Source organism: Haliotis asinina, chromosome 3 (assembly GCF_037392515.1).
Source record: "Haliotis asinina isolate JCU_RB_2024 chromosome 3, JCU_Hal_asi_v2, whole genome shotgun sequence".
In the NCBI taxonomy this organism is placed as follows: Eukaryota; Metazoa; Mollusca; class Gastropoda; order Lepetellida; family Haliotidae; genus Haliotis; species Haliotis asinina.
Genome location: NC_090282.1, coordinates 86,886,337 through 86,914,175, shown reverse-complemented (window position 1 = coordinate 86,914,175; position 27,839 = coordinate 86,886,337). Strand labels below are relative to the sequence as shown.

The following is a 27,839-nucleotide window of genomic DNA, read 5'->3' as shown; positions in this document are numbered from 1 at the left end:
GCTGATAGTATTCATATGTGCATATCCAGCTACCTAAACGGCATGATAAGGAAAGAATACGACACTGAGCCTATAATCGCTATAGTTACTCTGAATATAGCAAGTGAGAACTTATAAGGCTGTCAGCCGGTGGGACCGCGCATTGTTGTCTGACCCAGCTCTCAGCAGTATCGATGGTTTCACATTTAGACATTTGTTTAGGCTAGTGAATAGGCCAGCCCACAGAGCAGTCGGCTGCTCACTGTGGTTTTGTGTGACGGAGACGGGTTGTGTCTTTTTGTTTTGGAGTTTTTTGAAAGGGAGTCTAGATCTATTTTATTGACAAGTGTAAGGCATTTATGTGACCTGGCCCCAAACCCCCATTGTTTATACAATGTGAGACCGTATCCCTGGACAAAGTAGTTGTCGGTGTTGGTGATTCTCTGTTCTTAGCATGCCACTTGACATGGACGGATGAAGTCTTGTGATTCTGAGGACTGTATCCTCACTAGTCGCTCGTGGTCAACCTGAACGCTGACAATCCTTACCCCCAGTAGTTTACTGATGTGTTCTGGCCAATCCGGTGATAGGCGATGGTTGACAACCATCGTTATTGTAATGGCTATTAATCACATGCCAGCATTCCACATATTATTACTCACTATCTCTGAACTGTTGTCAGTTGCGGGGGCCAAATTATGATAAACATTATGGTGTGGATGTAAATGACTCATGGAGTAACGCCAGAAATAGTTAGGGGAGGTGAAAACGTAACAGATGAACCCGTTGATGTTCATTAAAGTGACGTTTGCTTACTACATGTAAGTAGTTATTGCTTTTCTAGAATGATAGATAGTGTCTACCTAGAGAGCACCCTGTGAATACATGTAAGAAGCCTCACTATGAAATCTGGATCTGGCAGCTCCATAGATCACTGTGTGAGCATGGTACAGAGTCTTCCCCAGTACAGATCGGACAGACACGTCCAGGGCGTATCTCGAGTTGCCCTCAAACTGTGTGAAGAACGTAGAATACACCCCGTCGTCTGCCACATTGTCTGGCACTGGAACACAAGTACGGGTCAAAATTGACAATACTGCGTACTCATGTACCTCAGTATTGTCCGGGTCAAAAACAGATGAAAGTGGCACCAACATCATTTCCACCCCAGCTGCATAGACTTGTATGCTGTACCTAACCTGTACCTGGGTTGTAGGTCAGTTATATCACGTGCATACCTGCTGTAACGCTGTTGTCTCCTGATGCTATACAAGAGGGCACTCAGGTCACCTGTAGATTGTCTGTAACCGTTAGGTCACCTGTAGGTGGTCTGCAACAGTGTGGTCACCTGTAGATATTCTGTAACAGTCTGGTCACCGGTAGGTAGACTGTAAAAGTCTGGTCACCTGTAGGTGGTCTGTAACAGTCTGGTCATCTGTAGGTAGTCTGTAAAAGTCTGGTCACCTGTAGGTGGTCTGTAACAGTCTGGTCATCTGTAGGTGTGGTGTCGCTCAGTCTGTATAAATGTAACTCGGCTGTAATGCTTAGTCACCTGTAGCTATGGTCTTCCACTGTCACCCGTTGCTTTGTTATCTCTCAGTGTGGGCACCTGTGACCACGGTGTCGCCCAGTCTGGTCACCCTGCGCTACAGCTACGCTCAGTCTGGTCACCTATAGCTACATAGTCTTCGAGGGTCTTAATATTTGATTTGGCTTTCAAATATAGCAATACAAAGTGCAGGATTGGATCACTTACAAGCAGTGAAGACTCCAGTTTTGCGCACAAAGGGTAAACAAGTCCGCCAAGCACAAACATCAATTACACATTTGTAAGTTCTATTTGATAAGCGATTTATACAGCAGGGAAAAAACGTTATGCTTACAAATCCCATCATCACGAGGTGTCAATGTGACCGGGGGTGCCGGTGTTGGTCTCTCCACTGTGACTGTAACATCGGCGTCAATGATGGGTGCATATCCCTTGTGAACATAGACATACACTGTACATTCCTCTCCAACATCCACAGACATGGAATTTATCCAAGAGCTGACCTCGTAGGGAGAGCTGTTGTTTCCTGCCTGCCCCTTGACCGTGATCACAACGGAGTCCGTCAGTGACATTGAGCTGTTCGCCGTGAGTCGGTATCTCCAGGTGCCGACCTGAAGTGACAGGTGCATGATAAATGGGGTGGATAGTCTGCGATGGAGGAGATTAGTGCTAATGACGATCTACCAAGTCAGGCACTCGAGACATATTGTCTTAACACACCGGAATATCACTATGTCCCATACGATACACAGACTGTTTCACAGACTGTCTTATCGCAGTTTCACAGACTGTCCTCTTGCAGTATGACCACCGCAACGCATTCATTGGCAGCTCGGATCAACTCGCTATGTTTCGATGTCTACGTAACATTTCACGCAGCTACGGAGGAGTGTCAGGGTGCAGTGCGAGCACAGCCATGTCATTCTCTTTTGACGAGGTGGAATTCGTGGACATGAGACGGGCATTTTGACGTCCTTTGTGACTGTTACTGAGGCAGTCGTGATCAAAATATGAGCATCTGACTATAATCTATTTCTTGTATGATCTTCAAAAAGAGATTATTGTAGATAGTTTCCAGCAAAAATTGTTTTCATAATATTTTCTATTCTCTTATTTGATGTGTGTACGACTGGAACGTAAATACATGGACCAAACAATCCCATGATAAAATCCATGAACATGATAAAATCTATGGTGTAAGTGCAAGTTTTGCACCCAGTAACGTTATACGTCATTGTCGTTGTTGGACGTTAATGTCAATGGCGATGACGGTGATAGTGTTGGTTTCGATTACGCTATTGGTGTTTGTGTCGGTATCAGTCTGGTTGTGGTTGCAGCCCGCTTTTAGAGCCCCCACCGAACGGATGAACGTATTTCTTAAGTGGTGCGTGAGTGCATGCATGGAATGTAATGGAACATACCTGTGCACCCTGGACGTGGTAACGTATGAGGTTTAGAGAAGGATCATTCGTGAATTCCTGGGAGTCGGGCGTGTAGACGTTCCCGTCTGGTGCATCAAGACTGACCTGAACAAGCAAAAACACTTCCAAAGTTACCATAGTTTTGAGGACATTCCATTAACAAAGTACACGAAAAAAATGGGGACATCCACAGAAAAGTATCTCTATAGAATGAGTGCATCTCACAACCTATCTCGGGGAGATCCGAGGTGTCCATTGTATTGAGGTTATTTCATTACCAAGGTGTCCATTGTATTGATGTTCTTTCATTACCAATGTGCCTATTGTATTGAGGTTATTTCATTACCAAGGTGCTCATTGTATTAAGGTTCACTATTGATGTCTCTATTGTATTTTGCTGAGGCTATTCAGAGATCTCATGTCGTTATTTGTCTTAAGTGATTTCATCCGATGTGGGGCGGGGAACATGAAGTTAGAAACGGATTGAGGATTGGGGATTGGACATTCGAATCCCGTGCGTGCGCGTGCGCCCGTCCGTGTGCGTCAAATCCCGAATCTGAATCTGAATACACTATCTCATCACTTCTAAGGTAGTAGGGGCGCCTAGTAAACCTGGGTATCTTAAAAACATGAACACCCAAACCTACATTTTCCATATTTCAGCCTTTTCTTCATATTCGGGTTTCGGCATTTGAATCCCGAATCTGAATATTTGTTCACATTCGAGCCTTAACGTTTGTAGATTCAGCTTTCGGTATGTATGTATGTATGTATGTGTGTGTGTGTGTGTGTGTGTGTGTGTGTGTGTGTGTGTGTGTGTGTGTGTGTGTGTGTGTGTTAGGTAGGTAGGTAGGTAGGTAGGTAGCAGTAACAATATGACGTCATTACATATACATTATGACGTCACAGTAGGGACAAAGTTCTAGAGTGACAAGATCAAAGCTTACAATGATTTTAACTATCTATGAAGTAGTGTTATTTTAAAATTCGTTTTAGTTTTTCTGAATTTTGAACTTGAAAAAAAGGAAACGTTGTGAATTTAACAACATTTCCATTGGCACAGACATCTAGATGCTCGCTGTGCGGGATACATCGGCTTTCAGGTCACTTTATTTGTTGTCTATGGGCATGAATCCGCGCTCTCAAATCTTCGGATCGAGCAATATACTGTTCATTGCAGCCTGTGCATGTTATGACATATATACTCTCCCAAAAAGACACGCACAATGAAAATTGTAATGTCATGTAGCAATGATTAAACGTGATTCATTTTACAAAAGGTTTGCTCTGTTTGTGAGTCCTTTCGTGTTTATGTCTTGAAACATCACAACAAAACGCACCATCCGTAAAGTACCCGACGGCTTATTTAACAGTATCGGCGTGTATTTTCACAGAATACACAGTTCACATGCAATGCAATGAGCTCATCGACCTTGTGTGCTGGCGATTAGGTGCCTGACTCTGAGGGTGCGGGTTCGAATCCCGGATGGGATTCAACCAAACAAGTATTAGAATATGTACTTTAATAACAAAGTGGAATCCCAAATATGACATATGTGAAAACTAAAATGTTTCAATGCATAAGATAGAAAATATGTTGTTGATCAAGTGGAAACCGGTGCAAACTCAGATTGTCCGTTTCAAGTCCTGCTTTTTACCTGGACGAACGACTATTTCCAGCCACGCAGTAGTCCACCATCTTGGTATTTGTTAACTGGTTTGAACGCAAATGAAGAGAGCATGTATTTACAAACCCTAATATAACTCTTGCTTGACAACTGTATAAGATTCCACATCGAAACGTCTCATCGCATAAAATAAAAGAATTTGTTACCCATAAAGAATCATACTATCTTATAACTCACCACGCTTCTAAAATGCCAGTCAATCAGTTCGTCTCTATATACACATACAATGAACCGTCAGTGTATCGGCAAATGAACAAGGCGATGAAAAGACTTCGATACACTAGAGTGCACATCCACCCACTCTGACGGGGTTCGGTCTCACAGATGTTTCGTTTCGAGGGAAGTAAACCCAATTACAAAATATTTCTCATTTGATTCGCGATTGTGAGCTTATAATTTTGTTATTTGTTTTTCGTTCACAATCAGCAATGTATATTATATGTCATGAACAAGTGATAATTGTATTTTAATTATGTTTGAGTTTGTGGTTGCACCTGACCTTTAAAACACAGAGAAGTACTAGATAATGTTGATAAATCGTTTGTAAAAAGATAAATATTTTATCATTGGTAGTTTAGATGAATAACTGAAATGGTTAGTGGCTGTACCATCAAAAGGTGTTGAAGTATTGTAAAATTATTGTCCTCCAGAGAGGGTACGTAAGTCCCAAAGCAGTCAAGGTAAATTTAAACCTGCTACTAGTTTTAATCGTGGTATATATGTTCTTTAAATTTGTGGCTAGATTATCGAAATTGCTAATAGCTGAAGGGATGGTTTAAATCCAGCTAAGGTCCACGCATGAAGCAAAAGTACTCTAAGCCCCCATGGTCCCAAGCGTGGTGATCTACCATCAGCTGCTGGCAATATATAGCCTGCCTCAATATTCAGTTGTTATACATAGGTACATTTTTCAGAGTTCATTACTAGTTTTAAATTATATTAGTTCAGTATTTTACTGTCCTTTGTTCAGGGAGTTTCATAATTTACCTTAATCTAAAACAAAGATGTAACCTGTCACCAGTCACCATAAGGCTGTTCAGGGAGTTCCATAGTTTACTTTAATCTAAAATAAAGATGCAACCTGTCACCAGTCACCATGAGGCTGTTCAGGGAGTTTCATAATTTACCTTAATCTATAATAAAGATGTAACCTGTCATCAGTCACCATAAGGCTGTCCAGGGAGTTTCATAATTTACCTCAATCTATAATAAAGATGTAACCTGTCATCAGTCACCATAAGGCTGTTCAGGGAGTTTCATAATTTACCTTAATCTATAATAAAGATGTAACCTGTCACCAGTCACCAAAAGGCTGTTCAGGGAGTTTCATAATTTACCTTAATCTATAATAAAGATGTAACCTGTCACCAGTCACCATAAGGCTGTTCAGGGAGTTTCATAATTTACCTTAATCTATAATAAAGATGTACCCTGTCACCAGTCACCATAAGGCTGTTCAGGGAGTTTCATAATTTACCTTGATCTATAATAAAGATGTAACCTGTCATCAGTCACCATGAGGCTGTTCAGGGAGTTTCATAATTTACATTAATCTATAATAAAGATGTAACCTGTCACCAGTCACCATAAGGCTGTTCAGTGAGTTCTATAATTTACATTAATCTATAATAAAGATGTAACCTGTCACCAGTCACCATGAGGCTGTTCAGGGAGTTTCATAATTTACCTTAATCTACATTAAATATGTAACCTGTCATCAGTCACCATAAGGCTGTTCAGGGAGTTTCATAATTTACCTTAATGTATAATAAAGATGTAACCTGTCACCAGTCACCATAAGGCTGTTCAGGGAGTTTCATAATTTACCTTAATCTATAATAAAGATGTACCCTGTCACCAGTCACCATAAGGCTGTTCAGGGAGTTTCATAATTTACCTTGATCTATAATAAAGATGTAACCTGTCATCAGTCACCATACGGCTGTTCAGGGAGTTTCAAAATTTACCTTAATCTATAATAAAGATGCAACCTGTCACCAGTCACCATGAGGCTGTTCAGGGAGTTTCATAATTTACCTTAATCTATAATAAAGATGTAACCTGTCATCAGTCACCATAAGGCTGTTCAGGGATTTTCATAATTTACCTTGATCTATAATAAAGATGTAACCTGTCATCAGTCACCATGAGGCTGTTCAGGGAGTTTCATAATTTACCTTAATCTTTAATAAAGATGTAACCTGTCACCAGTCACCATAAGGCTGTTCAGTGAGTTCTATAATTTACATTAATCTATAATAAAGATGTAACCTGTCACCAGTCACCATAAGGCTGTTCAGGGAGTTTCATAATTTACCTTAATCTATGTTAAATATGTAACCTGTCATCAGTCACCATAAGGCTGTTCAGGGAGTTTCATAATTTACCTTAATGTATAATAAAGATGTAACCTGTCACCAGTCACCATAAGGCTGTTCAGGGAGTTTCATAATTTACCTTAATCTATAATAAAGATGTACCCTGTCACCAGTCACCATAAGGCTGTTCAGGGAGTTTCATAATTTACCTTGATCTATAATAAAGATGTAACCTGTCATCAGTCACCATACGGCTGTTCAGGGAGTTTCATAATTTACCTTAATGTATAATAAAGATGTAACCTGTCACCAGTCACCATGAGGCTGTTCAGGGAGTTTCATAATTTACCTTAATCTATAATAAAGATGTACCCTGTCACCAGTCACCATAAGGCTGTTCAGGGAGTTTCATAATTTACCTTGATCTATAATAAAGATGTAACCTGTCATCAGTCACCATACGGCTGTTCAGGGAGTTTCAAAATTTACCTTAATCTATAATAAAGATGCAACCTGTCACCAGTCACCATGAGGCTGTTCAGGGAGTTTCATAATTTACCTTAATCTATAATAAAGATGTAACCTGTCATCAGTCACCATAAGGCTGTTCAGGGATTTTCATAATTTACCTTGATCTATAATAAAGATGTAACCTGTCATCAGTCACCATGAGGCTGTTCAGGGAGTTTCATAATTTACCTTAATCTTTAATAAAGATGTAACCTGTCACCAGTCACCATAAGGCTGTTCAGTGAGTTCTATAATTTACATTAATCTATAATAAAGATGTAACCTGTCACCAGTCACCATAAGGCTGTTCAGGGAGTTTCATAATTTACCTTAATCTATATTAAATATGTAACCTGTCATCAGTCACCATAAGGCTGTTCAGGGAGTTTCATAATTTACCTTAATGTATAATAAAGATGTAACCTGTCACCAGTCACCATAAGGCTGTTCAGGGAGTTTCATAATTTACCTTAATCTATAATAAAGATGTACCCTGTCACCAGTCACCATAAGGCTGTTCAGGGAGTTTCATAATTTACCTTGATCTATAATAAAGATGTAACCTGTCATCAGTCACCATACGGCTGTTCAGGGAGTTTCAAAATTTACCTTAATCTATAATAAAGATGCAACCTGTCATCAGTCACCATAAGGCTGTTCAGGTAGTTTCAAAATTTACCTTAATCTATAATAAAGATGCAACCTGTCATCAGTCACCATAAGGCTGTTCAGGGAGTTTCATAATTTACCTTAATCTATAATAAAGATGTAACCTGTCATCAGTCACCATAAGGCTGTTCAGGGAGTTTCATAATAAACCTTAATCTATAAAAAAGATGTACCCTGTCACCAGTCACCATAAGGCTGTTCAGGGAGTTTCATGATTTACCTTGATCTATAATAAAGATGTAACCTGTCATCAGTCACCATAAGGCTGTTCAGGGAGTTTCAAAATTTACCTTAATCTATAATAAAGATGCAACCTGTCATCACTCACCATAAGGCTGTTCAGGGAGTTTCATGATTTACCTTAATCTATAATAAAGATGTAACCTGTCATCAGTCACCATAAGGCTGTTCAGGGAGTTTCATAATTTACCTTAATCTATAATAAAGATGTAACCTGTCATCAGTCACCATAAGGCTGTTCAGGGAGTTTCATGATTTACCTTAATCTATAGTAAAGATGTAACCTGTCACCAGTCACCATACGGCTGTTCAGGGAGTTTCATAATTTACCTTAATCTATAATAAAGATGTAACCTGTCATCAGTCACCATAAGGCTGTTCAGGGAGTTTCAAAATTTACCTTAATCTATAATAAAGATGCAACCTGTCATCAGTCACCATAAGGCTGTTCAGGTAGTTTCATAATTTACCTTGATCTATAATAAAGATGCAACCTGTCATCAGTCACCACAAGGCTGTTCAGGGAGTTTCAAAATTTACCTTAATCTATAATAAAGATGCAACCTGTCATCAGTCACCATAAGGCTGTTCAGGGAGTTTCATGATTTACCTTAATCTATAATAAAGATGTAACCTGTCATCAGTCACCATAAGGCTGTTCAGGGAGTTTCATGATTTACCTTCATCTATAATAAAGATGTAACCTGTCACCAGTCACCATAAGGCTGTTCAGGGAGTTTCATAATTTACCTTCATCTATAATAAAGATGTAACCTGTCACCAGTCACCATAAGGCTGTTCAGGGAGTTTCATAATTTACCTTAATCTATAATAAAGATGTAACCTGTCATCAGTCACCATAAGGCTGTTCAGGGAGTTTCATGATTTACCTTAATCTATAGTAAAGATGTAACCTGTCACCAGTCACCATACGGCTGTTCAGGGAGTTTCAAAATTTACCTTAATCTATAATAAAGATGTAACCTGTCATCAGTCACCATAAGGCTGTTCAGGGAGTTTCAAAATTTACCTTAATCTATAATAAAGATGCAACCTGTCATCAGTCACCATAAGGCTGTTCAGGGAGTTTCATAATTTACCTTAATCTATAATAAAGATGTAACCTGTCATCAGTCACCATAAGGCTGTTCAGGGAGTTTCATAATTTACCTTGATCTATAATAAAGATGTAACCTGTCATCAGTCACCATGAGGCTGTTCAGGGAGTTTCATAATTTACCTTAGTCTATAATAAAGATGTAATCTGTCATCAGTCACCATAAGGCTGTTCAGGGAGTTTCATGATTTACCTTAATCTATAATAAAGATGTAACGTGTCACCAGTCACCATAAGGCTGTTCAGGGAGTTTCATAATTTACCTTAATCTATAATAAAGATGTAACCTGTCACCAGTCACCATGAGGCTGTTCAGGGAGTTTCATAATTTACCTTAATCTTTAATAAAGATGCAACCTGTCACCAGTCACCATAAGGCTGTTCAGGGACTTTCATAATTTACCTTAATCTATAGTAAAGATGTAACCTGTCACCAGTCACCATACGGCTGTTCAGGGAGTTTCATGATTTACCTTAATCTATAATAAAGATGTAACCTGTCACCAGTCACCATAAGGCTGTTCAGGGAGTTTCATAATTTACCTTAATCTATAATAAAGATGTAACCTGTCACCAGTCACCATAAGGCTGTTCAGGGAGTTTCATAATTTACCTTAATCTATAATAAAGATGTAACCTGTCACCAGTCACCATAAGGCTGTTCAGGGAGTTTCATAATTTACCTTAATCTATAATAAAGATGTAACGTGTCACCAGTCACCATAAGGCTGTTCAGGGAGTTTCATAATTTACCTTAATCTATAATAAAGATGTAACCTGTCATCAGTCACCATAAGGCTGTTCAGGGAGTTTCATAATTTACCTTCATCTATAATAAAGATGTAACCTGTCACCAGTCACCATAAGGCTGTTCAGGGAGTTTCATAATTTACCTTAATCTATAATAAAGATGTAACCTGTCACCAGTCACCATAAGGCTGTTCAGGGAGTTTCATAATTTACCTTAATCTTTAATAAAGATGCAACCTGTCACCAGTCACCATAAGGCTGTTCAGGGAGTTTCATAATTTACCTTAATCTATAATAAAGATGTAACCTGTCACCAGTCACCATGAGGCTGTTCAGGGAGTTTCATAATTTACCTTAATCTTTAATAAAGATGCAACCTGTCACCAGTCACCATGAGGCTGTTCAGGGAGTTTCATAATTTACCTTAATCTATAATAAAGATGTAACCTGTCACCAGTCACCATGAGGCTGTTCAGGGAGTTTCATAATTTACCTTAATCTTTAATAAAGATGCAACCTGTCATCAGTCACCACAAGGCTGTTCAGGGAGTTTCATAATTTACCTTAATCTATAATAAAGATGCAACCTGTCACCAGTCACCACAAGGCTGTTCAGGGAGTTTCATAATTTACCTTAATCTATAGTAAAGATGTAACCTGTCACCAGTCACCATACGGCTGTTCAGGGAGTTTCATAATTTACCTTAATCTATAATAAAGATGTAACCTGTCATCAGTCACCATGAGGCTGTTCAGGGAGTTTCATAATTTACCTTAATCTATAATAAACATATAACCTGTCACCAGTCACCATAAGGCTGTTCAGTGAGTTTCATAATTTACATTAATCTATAATAAAGATGTACCCTGTCATCAGTCACCATAGGGCTGTTCAGGGAGTTTCATAATTTACCTTAATCTATAATAAAGATGTAACCTGTCACCAGTCACCATAAGGCTGTTCAGGGACTTTCATAATTTACCTTAATCTATAATAAAGATGTAACCTGTCATCAGTCACCATAAGGCTGTTCAGGGAGTTTCATAATTTACATTAATCTATAATAAAGATGTAACCTGTCATCAGTTACCAAAAGGCTGTTCAGGGAGTTTCATAATTTACATTGATCTATAATAAAGATGTACCCTGTCATCAGTCACCATAGGGCTGTTCAGGGAGTTTCATAATTTACCTTAATCTATAATAAAGATGTAACCTGTCACCAGTCACCATAAGGCTGTTCAGGGACTTTCATAATTTACCTTAATCTATAATAAAGATGCAACCTGTCACCAGTCACCATGAGGCTGTTCAGGGAGTTTCATAATTTACCTTAATCTATAATAAAGATGTAACCTGTCACCAGTCACCATAAGGCTGTTCAGGGAGTTTCATAATTTACATTAATCTATAATAAAGATGTAACCTGTCATCAGTCACCATAAGGCTGTTCAGGGAGTTTCATAATTTACCTTAATCTATAATAAAGATGTAACCTGTCACCAGTCACCATAAGGCTGTTCAGGGAGTTTCATAATTTACCTTAATGTATAATAAAGATGTAACCTGTCACCAGTCACCATAAGGCTGTTCAGGGAGTTTCATAATTTACCTTAATCTATAGTAAAGATGTAACCTGTGATCAGTCACCATAAGCCTGTTCAGGGAGTTTCATAATTTACCTTAATGTATCATAAAGATGTAACCTGTCATCAGTCACCATACGGCTGTCCAGGGAGTTTCATAATTTACCTTAATCTATAAAAAAAATATAACGTGTCACCAGTCACCATAAGGCTGTTCAGGGAGTTTCATAATTTACCTTAATCTATAATAAAGATGTAACCTGTCATCAGTCACCATGAAGCTGTCCAGGGAGTTTCATAATTTACCTTAATCGATAGTAAAGATGCAACCTGTCATCAGTCACCATAAGGCTGTTCAGGGAGTTTCATAATTTCCCTTAATCTATAATAAACATATAACCTGTCACCAGTCACCATAAGGCTGTTCAGGGAGTTTCATAATTTACCTTAATCTATAATAAAGATGTAACCTGTTATCAGTCACCATGAGGCTGGTCAGGGAGTTTCATAATTTACCTTAATCTATAATAAAGATGTAATATCGATTTTACGAGGACATGAATGTTGCCTGAAGTTCATAATAACTGAAGATATGAGGTTAAATTTACAGACTGGTCACTAATAAACTTCCACGTACACTGTTGCACCAGACGAATAAGTGAATAATAAAATCGGTATTGAGTTGAAGATCTCACGCGTACGGTATACGTGTCAAGGTTTTGCAAAGTATTTTGAAAAGTATCTATATACGAAATACGTTGTTAAAAATCTCCCTGAAAAAAACAAAACAAAACAAAATAAAACGTTTCAACTCACCAACACAGGGACATGATTTGGCAGAGCAAAGGCAAACAAGACATGTTCCCTCATCGTAGAGTCGATCTGAAGGTCGCCATCAATGTGTGGATTCGTCAGAACCCGGCTTGTCCTCATCACCTGGTACATTTCAGTAATATTGTAATTGATTGTGAGTAAAGAGCTGAATCTTTCTGTGATAGTAGTAGCATCATCTAGAGTGTCAGCTGCATGTTGTCACATTCTAATGTGTCGTAACTCGGGGTCTCCGGGGACCCTTACACAGTCACCTTCTTCTAGTGCCATCAGGTAAGGCCTTGACGGCCGTCTTGACACCCCACTCACCTGGCCTTTCGAGGGTCACTAAGTCAATATGTGATTAATTGTTAGTGTAATGCCGCATTCAGCAATATTCAAGCTATATGACGGCGGGCTGTAAATAATCGAGTTTGGGCCAGACAATCCAGTGACCAAAATCATGTACATCGATCTACGCATGACAACAGAGCGAGTCTGACTCGCATGGGGTGCTGAAGTCCAGTTCTAATCCTGGCTTCGCTAACTCAAAGTGTGAGGGTTCGGACGATCGTGATTGCTAACTGTCAAATCACATTCATGTACTGGCTTACATTCATACAAAGATTAAGGCGACCCCAAGTTCTATACTCACACAGGTTTACTTTGCCTCGGTCCCTCTGTCACAAATTCAACACAAGACAGGATTGGTTCGTACAAGAGTAGGAAACTAAGTGACAGAGATTGGCCTCTTATTGCTAATACCCCATGTATACTGCTAGTGTTTATAGCATTGTTTGTTCGGTATTCCAGAAGTTGGTGAGTCAAATATGAAACATACAACTTCACGGGTGACAATTTCCTGTTTATTGCACAGAGTGATGTTTCGATATAGATTCTCTCGTCTTTCGATGTAAACGTAAGAACGTATATGGAAATGTCGCTCTGTACAATAAACGAAGTCCTCCATGAAGGCGTAGGTTTCATTTTTAGTGTTAATGGTGTTTATATAAGGAGTTCGAGTCTGATCACGTGTCTTAATACCTCAGTGTGATTGGTTAATACTCTATCAATCCCCAGTACCCACGTGACCGATTCCGACTGTTTTTATTAGCTCTCCCAAGCTCTCCAATACCTCATCGGTTCTCTCTGTTTTGCGTGAACTCGGGCACTCAGTGCTCTTGTCAACCGTGTCTTTAATGCGATCGTAAAGTCTTACTATGACGGGAGCCAGCATTATATTTGGAATCAGCTGGAAATTTCCAGAATTTGGAGTTGCCGTCTTCCCCATAGAACAGATATTGACGACACTTGACATACCTCGAGCAGTAGGTTGCTATCACAGAGATTTATATCATGTAACCAGGCGGCCATACTGCTGTCAAGGGCGGACGACGTCGGGCTCTCCGAGTAAAACACGTAGTGGCCTCCTAGAAATTACACACTTAAATGTGATTTGTCGACACGAATGCAAATAATTTGAGATGATATCTCTATAGGTACAGTGCACTTCATAGCAGACATAGAAATGCAGCCATTGTTGTTTCTCTGTGTTAGACTGTAACGTTGTAAAGACACACCTGTGACTTATGTCAGTACGATACCAGGGAATGTCCGTCTGGATTAGCCGGCATGGTGTAATCATAAAATATAGAACCTCGTATCTACACCCTGTCTCCTGACGGCAGACAAGATCCACCTCGTATCTACACCCTGTCTCCTGATGGCAGACAAGATCCACCTCGTATCTACACCCTGTCTCCTGACGGCAGACAAGATCCACCTCGTATCTACACCCTGTCTCCTGATGGCAGACAAGATCCACCTCGTATCTACACCCTGTCTCCTGATGGCAAACAAGATCCACCTCTCATGGCTGGTATATGGGGTAGGTGGGTGCAATGAGCCAGTACATGTGTCCTGATGGCAGACAAGATCCACCTCGCCTGGCTGGTATATGGGGTAGGTGGGTGCAATGAGCCAGTACCTGACTCCTGATGGCAGACAAGATCCACCTCGCCTGGCTGGTGTATGGGGAGGTGGGTGTGCTAAGTCAGTACCTTTCGTCTAATGACAAACAGGATCCACCTCGTCTAGCAGTTATATGGGGGTAGGTGGATGTAGTGAGCCAGTACCTGTGTCCTCGGACAGACGCCTGATGGAAGATTCGGCCTGCCGACTGTAGGCCACGGAGTGAATCCTCAGACCAGACCTCACAATGTCATCTCTCACTGCATCAACGTGTGGCTCCTCATTTTCCTTACCATCGGTGATGAGCACGATACGACCATCGTGTTCTCCAGCTGTCTCTAACATCTACAACAAAACCGATCACTTCCTTTCATTCTCAGCAGAAATAAAATGAATTTTAACCACCAAAGAATCACACATTAGTTCAAAAGGGTTGCATGTCGATTCCTCATAGGTGTAAGGTATATTACAATTACCAGCTTAGCTTCCAGCAGGCCTTTCCCGATAGCAGTGATGCCGCCATAATCCACCTTGCTAGGCAGTGATAGAGCCAGGGTGTTTCTGTCTGCAGCTGTGGACAACGTGGTGAGGTTGGTGCGTGTGATGGCGGTGGTGGAGAACGTGACGATCCCGACACTGGTACCCGTGGGGAGGATGTCTCTGATCAGCTTGTCCGCGGTCTGGGAAAGTTTGAAGTAACGATGATTCTGGAGACAAGACAGATACATATGTAGCACTGTAGCACCTGTGGATGGATCATCAGTCTCAGACAATAGGATCCAAATGGATGGGAAGTGATCACAATCTTAAGTATCCATCCAGTGACATAGTTTGATTGTTTATGAAAGATAGAACCTGGAACCAGATAGCACGATGATTCAGGTCACCTGAAGCATGGAACGAGACAGATCTAGAACCAGGACGACTGTTCTTCCACATCTTTCTACACCTGATGGTGTCCTCTGTCGGCCGTTGTACAATATTCTGATGTCTGGTCTCGTCTGATCCGCGGTCATGTTGACGGGCGGGTTGACCCCTCCCAAGAAGTCTGAATGTTCCATAATCACATCCCAGGTGCCCTTGCCCCCACACATCTTGTTATGCAGGTTCGGGGCCAGGTCGTTGTGAAGGTAATCCGGGTCATTGGTATTGCTCTCGCAAAATGTTGTCACCTTTATGAGAAAAGAATACCATTTTGTGTCAATTATTGTAGGGACTGTTTACAGTCTATCATCAAAGGGTATGGCTGGCATTTTGCTTCCATGTTTCAAGGTTTTCAAATGTCATGTTCCTTTTTTAATATATGGTTTCCTCACCTTGTGTAGGGACGGGTCATACATGACAGACGCCCCAGCTGTGTTCCGGGTCCTGTCCGGCACCAGGTAGCAGTCGGGCCCTGGCGTCCCGGTCAGGGGGCTGATGGTGCAGTTCCCCCTGTATGCTCCCAGGGTGATCGTACTGGCACACCCAGTGGGCACCAATGTGTCGTCCTCCACGTACAGGAACGGGAATGTCTCCGTTCCCAGTCCATACTCGTCAAACACTCCATAACGAAGGTGAGCAAACTCATGAACAAAAGTCGCACCTGAATTATTAAATAATGAGTGACCAGGTGTTCACAGATGTATTGCTGGTTTCATATAACAGTAAATACATAACATTTATCATCGACATAATGTACTCAGTCATCTTTTATGCAAAATATTGTTTTCCAGATTTAAAATAAATCTATATAAGATCGTTTTAATAATCTCTTAATCTCTTATACGGTATATCATAAACCTTTTACAAGAATTGTGGTACAGGTACATGTAAAGTGTTGTTGATTAGAGCGTACCTAAATCCCCGTAGTTGGCCGCTCTGTCGTGGTTCTGGTCAGTGAGAAAACCCGGTGTCAAGTGGATATACTGTCCGGAATGTCCACAAGGGCCCCACTGGAAGGTGTAGGGGTCACTCCCATGACCTGGATGTGGCCAGTCTACTCGGATGTCTGCGTCTTGAAATGTTTGAGATGTGTTGATTGTCCAGGAAGGGTCGTAATGCCAAGTGTCAGGTACAAGGATGGTAACTGTTCCAAGGTAAGCTCTGTTCCGAGTAGCGACGAATAGGGACCAAGAACCTTGAGTTATCAGATCCTAAGGGAATAAATTGGATCATTCAGGCAGCAGCAGCATGACTTTCAGGAATCATACAATAGGAATTGTACAGTCTAGTCGCCATTCCTTTGACTTTATTATCCGTGTTGGTATAGAGATGAGGCGAGAGAGATTGTCCAAAGTACAGCTTGGTCAGAGCGATCGGTAACCTTTCTCTGTATAGTGATGGTCGATAGAATAATTTGGTTTGAACAATCGGTTGACAATATATAGACAAGGTGGACAGTAAAGCTTATATTAGAGTGAACCATCGTTGCCTTTGTATGAAGCTGGGCGATAGTTTATCCTGGTCTGAACCGTCGTTCCCCGTTGTATGGCGATGGTCAGTGATATGGTCGATAGTACAGCTAAGCGTATGTGTAAACCATGGACCATCTTTGCATAGAGATGTTCAGTAGTTTAGCATTGTCTGGACCATCGGTCAACTTTCTGTGTATAGAGATTGTCGACAGTGCTTGTCCAACGATCACCGTTGTCTTTATTAATTATGGTTCATAGAATGTTGCAACAAATGGCGACTATGCTTGTCGTAAGAGGGCACTAACGGGATCGGGTGGTCAGCTTCGCTGACTTGGTTTACCCCACATGTCATCGGTTCCCAGTTGCGAAGATCTATGCTGATGCCGCTGATTACTGGATTTTCTTGTCCAGACTCGATTATTTACAGAACGCCGCCATATAGCTGGAATATTGCTGAGTGCGGCGTAAACCTGAACTCACTCATAGAATGACTTGGTACATTCTCGTCACTGTATGCGCTATCATTCAGTATCCAGCTATATGGCAGCGGAGAGCACTGATGCTGATACAGACGCAAGACAAAGGGAGAATCTCTGCCGAACCTTACTTGTATTTCCGTCAATATCCGGTCATCTTGTGGGACACTCTTGTGGATGGCAATGGTGAGGTGGTCATACTTGTTGTTTGTGATGGTCAACATGAACACATGGTGCAGCAGCAGTGTTAACAACACCGTCTCCTTCGCAGGCTGCATCCCGGTAGATCCTGGCTAAACAAACACACAGAGAATTTGCCAAATTTGCCTAGTAGTAAAATTATTAAAGAACAGTGATTGTAGAAAACGCAACCATCACGTTTCATTTGCCTAAATGCAACGAAAAACAATTGTGATTATTGTCCTATGCCCGTGCAGGTTTCGTACAGAGGGTGTCAACCCTGCTTGTCGTGAAGACTGACAAAACTCTCACACAGAAATGCCAAGATTCACGTCGGCGCACAGGAATATCAGGGCAACAGCCCAGTTGCAAGAACATTGGGATGTCCACGGCAAACCATGATTCGTCTGGTTAACCGTTTCAGTATGACATGATAGACATGTAATACAATACAATACAATACAATATTCAGTGCATTGGGACTAATATTTCAGTTTTTAATGAAGAGGTTAATGGACAGTGATCAATTCAATTAATAAATTGATTATATTAATAAAAATGATTTGTACATTTTATCTTGTAATTTTCAATGGAATTTAGAATATTATGATAAGATAACCTGTATCTTCAATTAAAAACATGGCATATGCATTGTTACTGAAACTGTGTTTCTATTTTGAAATACTTTGGGAATAACAGGTGCCTGTTAAACGACCTACGACATGGATTTAGGACCCCGTGATACGACATGGATACGATGTCTTTGTGAAACGGTCGTAAAGGAGGTCGGAAGAAGGTCGTGAACAAGGTCGTATGGGCTATGACCTCCTAAATTTAGGAGGCTTTTGTGAAACTCAGCCCTGGAAAGCATCGAATTGCAGCCATTAACAGAAACCGAGATGTGTATCTTGCCAGTGTACTCCACTGTTCTGTAAATCATGTTATCCACCACTGTGCACTTGTTGTTACTCATATCGCTTGTGTGACAACAGCCAGCCCTTTGTAACCACTACACTTCATTCAACGTCACTGAATACCCAGTCTACGTCCAGTCTGTAAATTGCATTGGCTTTGTCAGCACATTCCCATCTCTTTGCCTACGTGATTCCTGTGCAATATGTACATATTAAGGCAATCCCACCTACACCGTCAATCCTATCAACTCTCACCTGGTGAAGGAGCAAGAAGTAACATCTTTAAGAGGTTAAGTATTGATCTGAAACGTCGGGAGTAAAGACAACATGCTATCAATAAAATGCCATGTATTCATGTCCTTTCACTTTCAAGTCTCCAACCACAGAACAGAAACATAATGTATATTGCAAACATAATCACGTTGGCTCAGTCTCAGTGGAAGCAGTTGAAGGTGTAGAAGGGCCAGCAGCAACAACAGTAGTAGTATGAGGTTCTTGACAGGCGTTTAGAAGTCGGTATTCTAATGTACGACAAAATGTTATGGAAGTCAACTTCTTCTTTATTGTTTTCTTCGTCAGGTGGAGGGGCAAGGAATAGCCCAGAAACGTTGTGAAGACAATTTTGTCGTATAACAGTAGTAGTAGTAGTAGTAGTAGTAGTAGTAGTAGTAGTAGTAGTAGTAGTAGTAGTAGTAGTAGTAGTAGTAGTAGTAATTCTGCCTTAAGGCGTTGACTCGTATACAAAGTGTGAGCCCACGGGTTTAATGGACATAACTTGATCATTCACTCACGCACGACTACGACTACGACTACGACTACGACTACGACTACGACTACGACTACGACTACGACTACGACTACGACTACTACTACTACTACCGCCACTCCAGTCGTATTAGACGTAGGTGAAAAAGTGGCCAATGGTCTTAGAGGAGGTAGTACTTGGAGGTGTAATCGTTGACGGTAGCAACTGAAGTGGCAGTACTGTACAGGCAGCAACTGTAGAAAGAATAGCAGCGGCAGAAGACGCTACAGAAGTGTATGTGTTATGAGGCAGTTTCCATACATAATAGAAGAGGCTAACTAGTTACTCAAGCAGTAGCAGCAACAGTTGTAGAAGTGGTAACTGAAGCAGCAGCAGTAGAAGCAGTAGTGGTGATGTTGGAGGTAGTAGAAATACAAGCAGCAATTCCTTGACAAATGGCCACAGTAATTTATTTCGGTAAAACGAAATTAGTTCTACTTTACCTGGCTTGATAAGGCGCTCAGTGACGACGGTCCACCTCGACAGTTGTACTCGGCCGTCTTGTGCCAGTGTAATCAAGATAGATCGTGATAACCTTGGTGTAACGTCAGCTCTTTATGATGTGTACCCAATACCACTGGGCTGGCTCAGGCATTCCTAGGAACAATCTCAAACATGGAAACATTTTGGGTTCTAATGACACGGGGAACTTCTTATGGGTGATTTATGTATTATAGCAGGTGTTTATGTGCCATTAACGTCGTCAATGTACAATGCAAAGTATATGAACAATGTAAGGTACCTTTGCACAATAAAGGGTGTCCATGTACAAAGTAATGAACCGCTGTACAATACGGGGTGTTCATGTACAAAGGTACCTGTGTAAAATACTGGGTGTCCATGTAGGGTACGTTTGTAGAATACAGGGTGTCCATGTACAATACTAGGTCTTCATGTAAAATGCAAGGTACCTTTGTACACTACAGGGTGTCCATGTACAATGTAATGTGCCGTTGTGCAATACAGGGTGTTCATGTACAATGTAAGGTATCTTTGTACAATACAGGGTGTCCATGTGGAATGTAGGGCACCTTTGTACAATACAGGGTGTTCATGTACAATGTAAGGTATCTTTGTACAATACAGGGTGTCCATGTGGAATGTAGGGCACCTTTGTACAATACAGGGTGTTCATGTACAATGTAAGGTATCTTTGTACAATACAGGGTGTCCATGTACAATACAAGGTACCTTTGTACAATTTAAGTTTCCATGCACGGTGTAGGTTACGTGTGTACAATGCAGGGTGTACATATACAATGTAATGTGCCGCAGTTCAATACTAGATGTTCATTTACGATGTAAGGTACCTTTCGTACTATACAGGGTGTCCATGTACAATGTAGTGTACCTTTGTACAATAAAGGGTGTCCATGTTGAATGTAGGGCATCTTTGTACAATACAGGGTGTTCATGTACAATGTAGGATTCAATATTGCGCCCATGGAGGATGTTATGTACAATGAATTGTGCAGATGTACAATTCTGAGTGTCCATGTACGATGTAGTGTACCTGTGTACAATGCAGTGTGTAAATATACAATACAGGGTGTATATTCACACTGTAAGATGCATATGTCCAAGGGTAAATATCTATATACAGCGTGCAGTGTTTGTGACAAGTTGTGTGTATAGTCTATCGGTTGCTATGTGCTGGTCAGACTACGTTCATGGCGTACACCAGTTTTTATGTCGTGACTTCCTGGTTCTTATCTCCTTCTTATCAGACGTCACACGTAATCACCGGATAGAACCGCTGATCAGGGGCATTCAATCAACAGATCAAACACATACAGGGACACCTGATTTTAAAATTATTAATGACGCTTTTGTTGCTTTCAATCATTAGATATACTAGGAATAAATGTCAGTCAGCAGTCTACGTGTGGATCACCAATCATAGTGTTATCGAGTAACAATGTAAAGTAATGTTTAATATACAATAAATGAAGTGTATGAATAGTCTTTATTTGAAGCGGTATAAAATGTATAAAATTGTACAAAACACATATTTCACATTGTTACTCCATAACAATAATAATAAGTTGAATGCTACCAACTTCCAGTTTGGAGACCCAGTGCTTCTTCACACTACTGCTGTTTAGAAAGGCCTTTCGCCAAAACTGACTAAGAAGTACACAGGATCCTTCAGCATCCAAGATCTTGGACCAAACTTCACATACAAGATTCGGAATATAGAAACACAGGTTATGAGGAAAATCTTGTCCATCACAACAGACTGAAACCATACCATCTCAGACAAGCACCATCTCCTCAAATAACCACACCTCCAAACACACAACAACCCACGACCCAACACAACGCTCCAACACAAGACACTTACCAATTTGACAGGATACTCAAACGAAGAAGACGAAACCAGACAACCCAGTACAAGATCAAAGAGTCTGATGGGTCAACATCACGGAAACCATCAGACAACATCAGAACAGCATCGACAGAACTTCAATGCAAATGGACGCAAGAAGAACTCGAGATCTTTTTAAGCCTTAAGAAAAAAAATCTCACATCACATGAACCACTCTATATTCATTCCTATACTGCACTACTGTTTATCACTCTTTTATGGGCCATCTTTTCATTCAACAATAACATGTCAACAGGATGAGATAAGCCTCTCTACACACGGTATTCCTAGTGATAGAAAGTTGAGTAGGGCCCACACACTTTCATATTCTCCAGACTTTTCTCAACCTAAAGCATGTTGTGTTTCGATATCTTAGCGCCACTCTCTCCCTTTGGACATTCTTATTCTCATGGCCCATGCTTATATCCAGTGCATTTGTCTCCTCACTCACTGCTGAAGTTAAACAACGTATCAACTAAGGCGTCATATTCGACTTCTGAAAAAACTCATTTGGCAAAGCTACTCCTGAGGATGTCAATGTTCTTGCTAAACACATCAACGCGTTAACAAAGCATGGCATTTCTATTGCTAACACGGTAATAGAGCATGAACACAAACCTTCATCTTTCATGAAAAACACGGATACTAGGCTATCAAACGCCATTAAGGGTATCAAACCTAACCATGAAGCAATTAAATAAGCCACATTAAGCCTTACATCTAATTTCAAAAGCTTTCAAATGGCATTTGCTTCTCTAACATCAACCATGTTCAATCAAATAGAACATGCTTCAACTTTGAAACGTAAAACTGTAGAATTTAGGCTTGGCATTCTGGACATATTGAAGGGTAGATTGTCACCACTACTTATTCCTTCCAAACTTCTTAGACTAACTATTAACCATATTCAAACTGGTTTTTTTTGTCGAAGTATTATGGCTATAGTCTCGTTTAAGAGGACCCAGATTTTTATTACAACCATGAAAAATTTATGTTCACAAGAAAATCGAATCATCTAAATACAATTTACAATATAATTTCCCACTGCTTCCTACAAAACAGCTTTTTACTTCTACAAGATTATTTCACTTCCCGTCCCCATTAACGAAACTGCTCCACATGCTGCGCAACTGCTTAGCATTGCAGATTACATAGCTGTGGACAGCACTACTACTCAGTATTTAACTCTCACTTCTCAACAAATATCTCAGTGTTAGGACTACAACAAATTGCACTGTTGTCTGTACCCTACTTTAGTATATAATGAACTTTCATCCTGTGAATTATATCTTTTCAAAAATAACAAGAACGATATTCTTTCCAACTGTGACTTTCGTGTTTTACTTATTAACAAACAGAAACCCCAACTAACGAAACTCTCAACCCTTAGGATACTTGTTCACAGCACACCTCTTGTTACACTAAACTGTCCGTCCGGACAAAAGGTAGTAAGAGGATGTACATTTTGTATCATTCAGGTATCTGCCTTTGTTCTCCCAGCACACAAATATTAACCGTGCCTGCACATTTAGGCACCTGCCAACGCAACTCGGCAGACAAAATCACTTATCACCACCCCGTCAGCCTTGCACTTCTACAACACTTCTTTGAAAGTTCCTTCCTAGATGCTATTTCTGGAGACACTCTGTACCAAAATGCTGTTCAGGTCAAAATTCCAAAGTTCTATGTGTACTCACACCAGTTCCAGACTAGTTCCAGTTTCAGAATACTTACTAATGATCACAATGATCACTTAAGTCCTGAACGCATGGTACAAAGTGACAAAAATAACAACACAAACTTCAAAACACTAACCGAATCACTTTTAGATGTACAAATTAATATTAAAACGAACCTCTTTGAAGTGAACGAGAAAAGGGGACGAGCAGGAGGAAGCGTGTGGCCAGTACTGTATGAGGTGAAAGGGGTGCGGCGGATGTGCCATTGAGTTATCTCCCTTATGTGTGCATGTCTGTGGATGATGAATGCACGAGTGGTTATGTATGTGTTTGTTGTCTGTGAGCTTTAAATGTGATTATGCTAGTTGTTATGGTATGAAAAGTTTTCCCATTATGTTCAATTGTAATGTGTGTGTGTGTGTGTGTGTGTGTGTGTGTGTGTATACATACACACACACATACATACATACACACACATGCACACATTGATTTCATGGTTTGTGATGTCGTAGATTTAATGTTTTGAACGCCTCCAATAACCATTTTATTACCGTTTGTTACATACTTCCGCTGCACCTGACCATTCGTTGAGAATGGTATCGTATGTTATGTCATCCTATAAACATATACTTTTTTCACAAAGCGTCATACAAAAAGGGATTTTGTAAGACCTCCACGTCAGTAGTTATTTGAGTACTATTTCAACCTGACCCTCTGTGTGCTTGTACCTTATGATGTGGTCCGCAGCGTTCTTCCACCTAGTATCCTTAAGGAATCGGTCTTGTTTGAATATATTCTCAGGCAATGTTCCTAAAATACAGCCAAATGTCTTTTGACCCCAACAGACGTATATCACGGTCTCTAACTTTACTAGTGTGTTCGGGTGGTTATTCAGTCGTGTGTACACACCGGAGTGCCGCGTAGACAAGTGTACATGCACCTTGATACGGTACAGCTTTGAATCTAACTTATCCGAGTAAATGTTTCTGATAACGAAATTGCAGGGGCTTTGCTAACACAGTAACAAATGCGTGTCGGGTGACGCATGCATGCTATATGGACAGTTAAATCACTGACAGCAAACAGCATAAACCGATAAAGACAAATACATATACAGCTAATTCCTTAAACCTGACACACTATGTATATCATATTATCTCTTTTGACCCAAAGGTAACAAATTAGGCTCGAAAACATCGACATTGACAACATATGGATGCATAAAACATGATCACAGTTCGTAAATTGGTGGAAATTATGGGTCATTGAAAGTGCAGACACCGGGTCTTGACGACGAGGGTAAGATTTCCGACTTTACCTGAGGCATACGCCAGGATACGGCAGGAGGAAAAGGGTCTCAACTCTTGATACTCCCATGACGACATGCTGTTAGGCATCTAATTACTGAATAGATCAGAAAACTTGATGGATCAGCAAAAAGTTTTTTTCAAGCAACGGTTGATGTACTTACAAAATATGCTTCCTTTTCTGGACTCAAAATATACATAGTAATAGTAGTACACTGATAGGCTCTAACTACTATCGCTAATACGGTATGTCCGTGCAATAGTCGCCAAAAAAGAAGCAAAACAAAACAAAAACAAAACAAAAACAAAACAAAGAGAAAAAAAGGAGAGAAAGAAAAAGAAGAAGAAGAAAAAAAACAACCCAAAAAAGATTTACATCACTTGGAATTACCTTATTTGATACTAAACATTGCCAGTGTGGTCCCGACGGGACAGGACACCATTCGACACATTCACAGTACTCAAGAGTTTGATTTTATCTTCATTAAACCATCTTATCACCTTGCTCCCTAATCTAAAATGAATATAATAAATGATCTATCCCCTCAAAAATGTTTAGGTTAGCGTGGAAGAATATATCCCATAACATAAAACGTACTACTGCAACATCTGAACATGGTGGACTTCATATACACCTCATTGTGGAAACAATACAGATATCTGAACATGGTGGACTTCATATACACCTCATTGTGGAACAATACAGACATCTGAACATGGTGGACTTCATATACACCTCATTGTGGAAACAATACAGACATCTGAACATGGTGGACTTCATATACACCTCATTGTGGAACAATACAGACATCTGAACATGGTGGACTTCATATACACCTCATTGTGGAAACAATACAGACATCTGAACATGGTGGACTTCATATACACCTCATTGTGGAACAATACAGACATCTGAACATGGTGGACTTCATATACACCTCATTGTGGAACAATACAGATATCTGAACATGGTGGACTTCATATACACCTCATTGTGGAAACAATACACTCTCAAAATGCCTCTTGCTTGTGAAGAACAAATACAATTGAGAAAAAAATAAAAACACTCCTCGATATAAACACATGAGAAAGATGGGAAATAGCTATCTGCACAATTGTATTGTTCACAAAATACCTAATCCTGTTTGGCGTGATGCCTATGAAGTGTGGGCAAAATTACAAGAACATGATATGGCAGGTGCAGCAAAACAATGTATATGGACAAATGACAATATAACTGTTGGTAAGAAACCTATGATATTTAGATACTCCCACAATCCATTGCCAGGGCAGATCTTCGGCATAGGTGATTGTACTGCCTCTGGTCAATAATAACCAATTCTTGCGATTGTGTATTTGTTAGGACGTTCAGAAAACTGTGATGCACATGCTACTGAATTGTCACTTTAAATGGCAATGTGTACTCGTACTTTGTGGAGGTGGGAGCAAATACACAAAGAACGGATCCGGACTACCAGTTGTCAGATTTCCATATTTTGTAAAAGTCGCGGTGTTTGAGTGTGTTAAACAGCTTTTGTGTGCTAGAGGAGTGCGCATGCACGTTGTGACAAGACCGAGATCGAATGGAAACATCGCCAAAGAACGTCCATGTCTGCTGTTGCATGGCATTCCATTCTGCATCAAAGCAGGTGGTAGACCAAGACCCCAGGAGAACGTCGCTACATCCAGGTCTTTCGATACCATGAACATGTTTTTGTCTTCTTTCTAAATGACATTGTATATTCCCAGAGTTGATATGAATGTACATCTGAAGGAAATATTGTTAAGTGTTTCACGTGGAGATTGTTATAACAAATGCGAACTGTTTAGGGAGCATTTGAATTAACACAAGTGTGTTACACCTTGTCTGTGTAGAACGTTGTCCTTGTTACATTTTGTCTGTTACATATGACCTGTTTTACCAATGGCCGAGGGCATTTTGTTTATGTAGCTCACTCTCTGTTTTACACCTTGTCTGCTTTACACGTGACCGGTACACCTAATCTGTGTTGCATCTCTTCTCTGTTACATCTTGCATATATAACCTGTCCTGTTTTACACAGTCTGCTTTTCCACCTGATTTCTGTTGCACCCTGTTGTTGTATAGGGGTTTGTAAAGCAGAATATCCGCCATGTTGTTTATGACGTCATCGAACACCTGTGTGACCTCATCAGACATAGAAGCATGGCCTTACAATGACCTTGCGTCTGACTCATACTGTCTGAAGAGTCGATGACCTCAAGAAACGATCCAGGGTGACTCACGCTGACTGGGAGTTTAATGACCGCGGACTCTGTGTATCACACCATGACATCGCACCATCATTTTGGAACACTTAGCGTAGAGCAACTTTTGAACTCATTTTCCAGCACCACGAATTGGTTCCATTTCCTACCAATATGAAGCGCTTCATTCAACATCACGCGTCACTTGCTGACTGCCCTTTGGCGTGACTTCGAATTCACGTCAAGAGTACGTATTCTACATATGAAAATGTATGCATGTTTATATATTATATGTAGTGCATGTATCTTTATAAAAAACACACTATGTACATATTTCACACACCAAGTACCAGAGAGATACGCAGATACCTACATAACCCAAGAGTTATAAACAGAAATCACGCGTCAAATGCTTGGTTGAAACACACAGAGTTAGGTCGCAAGCACCCGAAAACAGAAAATGTGTCATGGTTGAAAAGTGCTCATGACGTTATATCACCGGTACATTGAGTATGTCTTCGTGTGTCTATGTTCTGAAAGAAAAGAAGAATTTTTTACATTACACATGGTCGTGCTGAACCCCATTATAGTGTGAACAGATAAGTCAGTACGTTTTCAATGACATCAAACTGTCTAGTGGAAAGATTGTCAAAATATATACCATTTTAACATGTATGATTTTAATTACTCAAATCGTCATTCTGTCAGTTAGCTATGACAACATGAAGGATTTTGGTACAGCCAGAAGAAAGTCAGGGAAAACAGTTCTTACTTAATATGGAAGCAGGTCCATGATTTGAGCACACCTTGGTTGTACAGAAATAAACGTTATCGGCTGTGTCAAGTGCATGTCCCTGAAAAAATATGTAAAATATATCA

At 40.3% G+C, this 27,839-nt stretch overlaps 1 protein-coding gene across 1 annotated transcript in view; it reads right to left on the bottom strand.

The window, feature by feature from the left end:
• The window catches only part of LOC137278681 (calcium-activated chloride channel regulator 3A-1-like), a 30,417-nt gene extending 6,735 nt beyond the window's left edge, over positions 1-23,682 (bottom strand). The window contains exons 1-13 of the mRNA XM_067811186.1: positions 23,604-23,682; positions 19,824-19,977; positions 17,613-17,770; positions 16,447-16,744; positions 15,926-16,194; positions 15,497-15,781; positions 15,086-15,316; positions 14,774-14,954; positions 13,959-14,068; positions 12,645-12,764; positions 2,950-3,054; positions 1,863-2,139; positions 881-1,042 (exon numbers count right to left, since the gene is read on the bottom strand). Coding sequence (XP_067667287.1) covers positions 881-1,042; positions 1,863-2,139; positions 2,950-3,054; positions 12,645-12,764; positions 13,959-14,068; positions 14,774-14,954; positions 15,086-15,316; positions 15,497-15,781; positions 15,926-16,194; positions 16,447-16,744; positions 17,613-17,759 — 2,185 coding nt within the window. The 5' untranslated portion in view covers positions 17,760-17,770; positions 19,824-19,977; positions 23,604-23,682. The remainder of the gene's footprint in view (positions 1-880; positions 1,043-1,862; positions 2,140-2,949; positions 3,055-12,644; positions 12,765-13,958; positions 14,069-14,773; positions 14,955-15,085; positions 15,317-15,496; positions 15,782-15,925; positions 16,195-16,446; positions 16,745-17,612; positions 17,771-19,823; positions 19,978-23,603) is intronic.
• Between the last annotated feature and the right edge of the window lie 4,157 nt (positions 23,683-27,839).